The sequence below is a fragment of the Melitaea cinxia genome, chromosome 13, assembly GCF_905220565.1.
Source record: "Melitaea cinxia chromosome 13, ilMelCinx1.1, whole genome shotgun sequence".
Taxonomy (NCBI): domain Eukaryota; kingdom Metazoa; phylum Arthropoda; class Insecta; order Lepidoptera; family Nymphalidae; genus Melitaea; species Melitaea cinxia.
Genome location: NC_059406.1, coordinates 8,596,502 through 8,606,689, shown reverse-complemented (window position 1 = coordinate 8,606,689; position 10,188 = coordinate 8,596,502). Strand labels below are relative to the sequence as shown.

At 30.1% G+C, this 10,188-nt stretch overlaps 1 protein-coding gene across 1 annotated transcript in view; it reads left to right on the top strand.

Annotated features, from left to right (window-relative positions):
- The first annotated feature begins 337 nt into the window (after window positions 1–337).
- Window positions 338–10,188, top strand: part of LOC123658836 — a 31,628-nt gene continuing 21,777 nt past the window's right edge. The window contains exons 1-2 of the mRNA XM_045594133.1: window positions 338–874; window positions 7,379–7,400. Of these exons, the coding sequence (XP_045450089.1) occupies window positions 710–874; window positions 7,379–7,400 (187 nt within the window). The 5' untranslated portion in view covers window positions 338–709. The remainder of the gene's footprint in view (window positions 875–7,378; window positions 7,401–10,188) is intronic.

The following is a 10,188-nucleotide window of genomic DNA, read 5'->3' as shown; positions in this document are numbered from 1 at the left end:
GTTATAGCTTAGCGTGCTCGTCGAGGATAATTGAGCTTTTTTATTGGTAAAAACATATTTAAACTTGAATACTTAATAAACTCGTCCATTATATGAGTAAATAATAGAAAAAAAAAGTAGATAAAATGAAAGTATTTAAAAATTATTTCCTTAAACGAAATACAATAAATTATTTAGGTAACTATTAGGTATGTGATAAATGGATTTACTTAATTTAACCTCATTCAAACTTATCTGACGTTGCAAGAAAAGCAAAATAGAAAATCATAAGCAAATTTGCTAAGATATACACTGCGTGTGTACCTGCTCACAGTTTAGTGTATTAACCTTTAGTGAGTCAGGGCTCTACATCGTTCACGGTTAGTGATTAGGATTAATCTGTAGTCGCATCTATCGTCCATACAACCGCGACCGTCGGCGCATGATCGAAAACGGCCCAGTCAGTCAGTACCTCGGGAAACACTGTAGCAAACATACGTATCGCTCAGTGCTCGTGGGACGGAAAATCAGCTATGACTGACTCCTTTGAATTCCCGCCAAGCCTCTAAAATACACACGAAACGAAAATATTGTCGTATTCTCCAATGTTTTGAATAACAACGTTGTTTACGACTCTTGTGACGTTAGTGTGTTATCGCAGTCGTGAGGAGAACTACCTGTGAGACATTATCACAAAAGAAAAGAAAAAAAAACTAGTACCAAAACCAAAATGAGAGAGGATTTAGAAACATCAGCTTTAAATGAAAGGATATTGGAGTTTAAAAGCGACCCGGAAAAACTTCGGCAGGCGTCTGAATTCGTTGATGAACTTATACAGCAAGCCAAAAAAGAGGCAGAATTAAAACAGAAAGAGAAAGACAAAAGCAAATTATTCGTAAGTATCAATGTATATTTATCCCGGTAAGGAAAACAATATGTGGAAATGATAGGGCGGTAAGTGTTAAAAGTAGGAATAGACATGCTATAGAGTGCCAAATAGCTTCTTCGATAGCAACGCTGTCATCCCAAATAGTATTCAATACGAATTGAACTACACTCGTTTTCTGCATGCTTATCACATTTTCAATTTTCAATTTCAATTTCACTATAACTATCTATCATTAAACGGGTCACCTACAGGTAACTATGTATAATCAATACCATATTCTCGAATGTGTTAAAGATTTTTTTTTAAATTTATATCTCAATTTACGTTTCGTACTTTGAGAGCACATTTATTTTATACAGTCGTCTGTAAGAAAATATCTCGAGTAATTATAAAACTATTTTAAGTAAATTTACCTACACTAATTGGTATGAAAGTTACACAGAACAAATATTGTTAGCTAAACGAGAGTATGTGATATTCACGAGATTAGTGGCCAATCGGCTTATATTTATCAGATAACAGTTTTTGAAATATATATGATAGATATGTGTTTGATCGATACTTCCGACTTGTGTAGCGGAGATATGCAAACACACACAGCGCACACAAGACCACGACACAGACCAGACACAAACATCTGTATTGTGTATACTTATAAATGATTGACATACGCAGGACTCGAACCTGTGCGCGCTAGGGCTTCAGCCTGTTCCTGCGAATAGGTATTTGAGATTTACAAAGCAAGTAAAATTCAAGGTAAATTAATTATCGTAAACGAAACTGAATCTCGAATATATTATTAAAGTAAATTCATTGTTCGAAATGAAAAGGACAAGGCCAAAAATCTGATTTGTCTTGGTACTTGTTTGTCACATCTCGAGAGCATTGGCTCGTAATGTTGTAAGGTACAACTAGGGATAGATAACCTAAATAGAGGTACCGTGTTAGTCACAGTATATATAGCTGACAAGTAGTAGGGCTGACCTATGACAGCCTTTTTCTTTACATAAAATAAAAGATTTTTTTTATTATTCATTGAAAACTTCCAAAAAAAAGAATGGGACAAAAAGGGCTTAATGTCTAACGGCATTGTTTCCTAGTCAACCTCCAGGCCAAACAGAAAAAGAAATAAATGAATTGTAGGCAACTAGTATAATAATATTTTGCTTGCAATTTTATTTTCTTAATACAGACAGACAAATACAAAACCGTAAAATAATATCAACAATTATAATAATAGCAGCCATGGTCATGGGAGAACTCTTATAATAAGTGAAATTCGCGTAAACATTAGAAAAAAAAATATGTAATCATACAGTCTAAGGAATAAAATAAGTTAAAATAAATTAGTAGGAAAGTTCTTGGATGAAGATTAAAGCAGTCTTCTTTCTTAAGTCTAAACTAAATGGAAGATTTCTATTTTTTTAGTAATAACTGTTTTAACAACAGTTGCCATTTTTATTTTACACCATCGTCATAGCTAATAATATTTATACAAATAAAAAATATTTATCAGTAATCAAAGAAAGTAAGAAATATTTAAATATGCTTACAAGATAAAAATAAAAAATGATTGCCGAGCAGTTTCTGCTTCATACTCTTTTACCTACGCAGCAGTTTATCTATATGAGTACTTATTCCAAATTGAAATTTAAATCGATCTAAAACAAAATGTAATTTAATGAAACAACTTTTTTCGGATTTTATCGCGGTTTATTATTATCTTTTGAACCATGGTTACGGGGGTCCCCCCGTGACCATGGTTGCTGTAAAGTATCCGAAACGTCGGGAATCAAAAGATAATAATAAACCGCGATAAAATCCGAAAAAAGTTGTTTCATTAAATGAGTAAAATTCGCGTAAACATTAGAAAACAAAATGTAATACTAGTAATTGAAAAGATGAAATTACTGACTAATGCAATTTTTGTCTATTTACGAGACTCAAACGACGATAAAGGAATTACCAAAACTACTAAAATGATAGATTTATTATTTTACATACAAACGTTTTATATAATTTATAAAGTTTCTATATTAATATCAAAAAGAAGGGCAGAGTTCATAAAAGTGTACGAGATGGGAAAAGCTTATTGATTTCATTGGAGCGACCTGCGCTAATTGATTACTGATGACAACAACGTTTGTTCTGGCCTAATTAATGACATTTAGTAAAACAATACACAGTCCAGTAGTACATTAGATGTAAACTTATAGTATATTTTTGTCAGTTCTAGTCTTAATTTTTTTTTGCACCATGTTTACTGTTACGAGGAATAATCTGTATGTACTAGATTTTATTATTATGTTAAAAGTCATAAAGTTTTTGTAAAGAATAATTTATAAATTTATTAGTTGAACGTAATTATATCATTTCAAATTATATAATTACCTATATTAATATGCTTTTCTTTGCCTACCTTTTTAGAAAAAACCTCACAATAATCGGGTTAATAGTTAATTTTGAAGGCATATATATTTTTATATATATAATTTTCAATAGCAAAGGTCTAAAAGGTTATTTTTGTATCTATGAACTAAATTTAAATTTTTTATATTGAGATTATCCTAAAATTATACTCTTATTTCAAAGAATTTTGAATATTAAATTAATTTTGAGTAGCTATATTTATAAGCACTATAGTACAAGTATTTGATACCTGTGGTTCTAATGGATGTTGTCTCGAATTAAATAAAAGCACATGGAATAGCGTAGAGATTTTTGCAGTAACTTTTTTTTTTGTTTTTAATTTTTACACATTAAGCCATGTGTAAACATATGTGATAGATATACTCTATATACATTATGTATAAAAAAGACTTTTTTTGATACAAACTAAAGATAGTAATTTATATCAATATCTATTTATGTCTCATTTTAGGAAATGTTTCGATGCTCGATCACTCAAATACATTATTTAAATTTAATTTAAAGAACAATATATTTCTTACAAAATAATCTTAAAAGCTTTTATTATCTACCACCGACCACCAGGAAATAGAATGGTTCGATTTCAAAAACGACAGGTGAAAACGTACTTCTTGACAAATTTCTTTTGCAAACAGCGTATAAGTGCACCGTAGTCCGTGATCATCGTATACACGCGAAAATCTTTAGGAGCTGTTCAAATGGATGCCATAGCTATGCGGTAGAAATGTGTTTTGGTGACAAGAGTAAGGTTGATTAATTACTCCATCGAACCCGCCGTAATCCTCACGATGAGTTCAAATTAATATCCCCGAATCTCAATTGAATCCGAATTCTACCAAAACGAGAAGAGTTATAATCCCTTGGTGGGTATTGAGGGTGATAATGTATTTAGCTATACCTATGACAATAAGATTTTATTATTGACTCTAAATTTAGAGTACCCGTATTAAAATAAATTCAATAAATGATTTTCTTCTTTTTCTTTTTTTATTCATAATGTTATTTAGAATTAATTTTATTTTTCGACTTATATTAATATTTTATTTTTATTGAGCTTTTTACTGTTTGTAGTGACCATGATTTCTGCTCCGGGGGTTGTGGGTTCGATTCCCACCCCGAGTCTGGGTGTAATATATATATTTATTTATATAATTTATATATTATGTATTATTTACAAGTATGTTTCTCGAAAAAAAAAATGTAGCTATACCAGTCGGCTGTTACCTATAACACAAGCATTAAGTTGCTTACTTTAGGAACAGACGACCGTGTGTGTATTGTGTAGATATATTTATTTATTTATTATTATTATTATTGATCTGACTCATCGATAAATCCAGAATCATTTTATTTTAACTATAACTCTACATTTACATCTATTGATTACACTACGCTTCCTTATAGAGTAGCAACCCGAATTCTAGACGGTATATAAAGACGAAATCTACACTATTATTTGAGTTGGAGGTCTTCCAAAATCATGTGGGAAAAATTCGTGCAGAAAATTTCGCGTACTAATGGGAAAAAAACTATAGACAGGAAAGCACACAAATTCTAGAAATTATTACTTCTATTAATTTCATAAAATTACTTTTAAACGCGTTACTCATACACATACATCGGTTGTTTTCAATTATATATATATATGTAGATTGCTATAAAGATTCTAATTTGCTATTCTCATGTAACGTGAAGTATGAAAAGATGTAACAATATTTAAATTCTCACTTAGCGTGTATTTTGACTGCACGATAATTTGATAACATCAACAGAGAAATATCTCTTAGGCGTAGTTTACGCATGATTTCAGTGAAAATGTGATAATTTGATCATTATGAAATTATTTATTTATGATGTAGGTACAATAAAATGGAATTTAAAAAGCAAACTTGTCGTACAAGATGTCAATATGCTACGTAATATACACAACGACTTTAATACATGTAAAATTTAAACTATTTTGGTAAACTTACATACCTACATACTTTTTATTGAAGCATTACCTAATAAAAAACTTGTATCGTTTGAAATGGGTAACAGACATGTTAATTTTTTTTTAAATTATCGTTCATAAAATAAAATTAAAAAATGAAATGATATAAAAAAATAGCAACAAAAAACCACAATGGTTTCAACCTGTGCTATCTTAGTCAGACAATGCTCAAATTCTTTTTGATACTTAAAATATTAACAAAAATAAACAATAAAAAATACGAAAACCATTTGTAATGTTACAAATAAACACAGTATTACTATACAATAAAATACAATTTAAGTAAATTTTAGTTTAAACTATTTAAGTAATGTTGTTTTAATTTATTTTTGATATATCTATTTAAATTTAATATTAAACATCAGAAGTATGGTAGGACTAATCAACCTATATTCTTGTTCCTCATGGTCGTCATATTACACATTTATAATGTTAACTGTAATTTCTATGTACACATTAATTCAAATTATATATTAGCTGAACTGTGATGTGTCATGCACCTCGATAAACTTTTCTTTAGGTTTAGAGTTCAGAGTCAGTAAGACTCAAGTCAATTGATATATTAAGGACCATATTAATATTTATAGAGTAATTGTCATTTATTTTAGTAAATAATGTTTTTTTGATCTTGTCATTGAAATTTTTCGATCATTACGTATTCGAAACGAACTAAACCTCTTAATATTTATAAACTTGATTTGTTCGTAATCAATTAAAAATCTAATTTTATATTAGACTTCATTTGAAAACCTCAACCTCTACTAAAACTAATAAATAAATAATAAATAAATAATAAATAAATAAATACTTAGTGTCGGGGAATCCGAAAATAAAAGACAATATAAACATTATAACCCAGAGCACGGCAACCAGTGTCTATACTCTATATAAATATTTGAAGTAGTTAATTTTTAAACAAATGTTTTACACTTAATCGCTCTGAGAGTGATTAAAACTCGAGTTAGAATTCCGTAAATGCATAAATATAAATAGTAAAATAAACTTCCAGACAGCGACAAATGTTTCCATACCAAATATAAATATTGGGTATAAGCGGGTATCGCAACCACGATAATTAGCGCAACAGTCAGTTGCTGTAACACTGCGAAACTTTACCAAGTTAAGAGAAAAGATTTTTCAAATTAATCTAAAAATCCCCAGTATTCAAATAAACAAAAAGCTCTTCTGTTTCGATTACATAAGCCTTACTCTACTCAAAGCCGACTTCTTTCAAAAATCCATTTTTATCAAAACGTAAATCTTACGAAAATAAATTTTCATTAGTATGCCGAGTTTATGCCTTTTTTATGTGCCAGCTTTATTAAACAGTACCTATGAGGAAAAATTTAATTTATTAAAATACGAAACATCTATGATCTTTTAGATCGCGTTGATGGAACTTGAAATCATAAAATTTATACCTTATTTATGTACAGTCTGTATATCTTAGAACATATACTTTTGATATGCGAAAAGCATTTCCCAAATACTTGTGTTTTTTTTTTTTTTTTTTAATGGTTCTAAAAATTACCCTCACAGGCCTCACATGCAACGAAATTCGTTCTTTCTATATTAAGTCGTTTAGATTATGGCTACAACTAACAAACGACGAGTACATAAAAGCTTTTGATGGTTTTTCATTATTTTTAGACACTGGTTCATAGCAAGCACTCACGATATCTTTGCGTGGACTTTCGTCATATTTTTTTCTGTTCTTAATTTAAATACCATATTTATCCTTTTGCTCGGTTCGAGAATTATTAGAAGTTCTGTTTTTCATCTTTTGTTCTTCATGATAAATTAATATCATATAGATAATAGAAGATCCAATTAGCATGTATATAGTGCTCTATACAGTACATATTATTCTAGTATTATTAATAGTTTGGTCATTGTCATAAAATATTTTTTTACAAATTAAATATATTTTAAATATACAAGCAAAATATTTATATATGCTATAATTTTCAAGATTTCTCATCATAACATCTTTTTTTCTGTAATTATGAATTGCCGGCTTCTGCGTCCATATAATTTCTGATCATGTAGATGCTGATTTTCATTTGCATATTCTTCTTTTGTTTCAGGAATCTCAAGACCCAGGTGTGGGTGAGTATTGTCTTAACATTATTATATGTAATGTAGGAAATGAAATAATGTACATAAAATTGTTATCGTATTTTTGCTGAGTGTAAGTATATATTCATTGATGAATATTTCATAATTCAAATTATCATCATCAATTGAAATTTTCATTGACTAACGCGTCGTTTGATAAAGTTAACAGATGTGTATGATTTTTTAGGTACAGTGATCTTTATGTTGAATTATATTATACGTGTGTATGCTTTCCTTTTAATGGCTAAATTGATGCTTAACTCTTGTGCTTGCTTTTTGATTGGAGTTGTTGTTGATAATTTTAATTTACTTATTTAGAATAACTTATGCAGGTAAATTAGATAGCCGATCAGATTCATAATTTCAAGTGTCAAGAGCATGTCGCGACTGTGCAATAGTCTATTAATCGCGTTGGCTGATATTTCTATTATATATCTGTGTGATATTTGTATGTACGAGTATATAGTGATGAGAGGTGGTCTATTTAAGCTTTTAAAATACTTTATATAAAGACAACTGGCAACGTTATTAAGTTCTTACGGACGACTGCGCTGGTGTAATGGTGTGTGTGCCGTGTCGGTGGCGCCTAAATACCGACAGTCGTGGGTCCGATTCCCGCTCGGAGTAGATATTTGTGTTTATACAAATATTTATTTCTGGTCTGGTTATGGGTCCTTATGGGTCTCCCCGCCGTACCTCAGAGAATACGTTAAGCTGTCGGTCTCAGTTGTTATCATGTACACCTGATAGCGATCGTTACTCATAGTAGGGAATATATTCGCCAACCGGCATTGGAGCATTGTAGTAGATTAGACTCTGATCCTTTTCCTGGAATGAAAAAGAAGCGATAATAACGTTATACATAAGACTTGTAAAAGTTTCATTAAACGAAATATTCATTCACTTCAGCCTATCACAGTCCACAGCTGGACATAGGCCTTCCCAACCTCGTACCAAAAATGGAGCGAACTCATGTGTTTTGCCCAAATCAGTGTCCCCAGTCATCCCGGTGCTATCCCGCCATCGGTCTGTATTTTAAGCTCCAAGGTGGCTATATTCTTTATTGCTGTAACCACACACTAGTGTTAAATGAAACCTACCTAATTATATTTTAAGTAATAGACTATATTTTATAGTCTAATATATTATTTATTTACAAGTATATAGTAGGTATGTTGTCAACAAAACCGTGTTTAGTTTGAATGTGATTTTACTAAATAAAACTATTTTGTACTGAATGTTTATATTAATTTGTACTAAAGATTCAAATAAGTACCCTACTGTTCGAACATGGGTTTAAGTTTCAATTTAGTCGAGCTAAGAATATTGAACTAAATTAATAATAACAGATAATAAACTGATTATTTTAATAAAACTAACAATATACATAATATGTATATTCCTAGTTACTGTTTTCGATAAGCAAATACTTCATGTTGTTGTTTAGAAACGGAAGTTTCCGTTTCAATTATTAATATAAACACCGTTCAATACGTAAACAAATATTAATCATATTTCTATACTAATATCGTAACGAGGAAAGATTATATTTTTTATTTGTTTGTAAAGGATACCTAAACCCACTGATGGATCGATTTTAAATATTCTTCCACCGGAAGAATGCTACGCTATCAATGATGGATGGCTACAAGTATTTTAACGATCTAAACGGAACAGCCAAAATCGTGTAATCCATGCGGGCGAAGTCGCGAGCAAAAAGGATGTTATGTATAAAATTTAATTTTATTTACGTTTACTAAATTAAAAGTAAAAAGTTTTTGATTTAAGGCATTATCAGACCATAAATTCATTTTCACGTTACTAAATAGGGAAATTTATAGACTGGAATATAACGCTACAACTCACTGGAGTAATCAAGTCATTTGTAACTATAATTGCGAAGGGCATTTACTCGCTGAAGTCTATATAAGTTTCTTTATCTAGCTCCGCTCTGACCCATAGAATATTTGTTCAAAGTAGGAAAATAATATACTTATATCAAATGAAACATGAATAAAAAAATACAGTGCAATAGTACCTACATACATTAGTACAAAATGGTCTCAGTTTTCGTTTCAAGGTCAACTATAATTAAGTCAAATAATTATTATAAAAAATAATGAATACAAAATGAAATAAAAATAATTTGGAATGATAAAATCTAATTTTGTAAATTTTGAGGCGCGAAGGTGGAGCAGCCATGGAGCAGCCTTTGTCTTAATTCCCTTTGTAACTTCAAAGCAGCCATTTATCCCACAGCGCTTGAGATGTAAAAATATTCTAATGAGATATAATAGGTAATTTGGTAAAAAAAAATTAATAAAAAAAACTTTCATTTGTTCGAATCTATTAAGTAATATCGGACCTACAGTATTGAAATCCGTGAATATGAGAACCCATTAGTACATTTAAGGTCTAAATCTAATAATAAACAATTGTAATATTTTATGCTTCATATTTTATACTTCATATATAATCTAATATATAAAATTCTCGTGTCGCGGTGTTTGTAGTTAAACTCCTCCGAAACGGCTTGACCGATTTTCATGAAATTTTGGGTGCATATCGCGTAGGTCTGATCGTAATCTTTCAATATCTATTTTTCATTCCCCTAAGTTATAAGGACGGGGGGGATTGAGAAGGTTAATAAAATATATGACAAAACAACGTTTGTGGGGTCAGCTAGTATTTTATAATTCTTTATACTTTACTTTAGCCCTTAAAACCTTCGTAAAGTAAGAGTTCGTAGATTAGGATAAAAAAAGTCGGAGTAATTTCA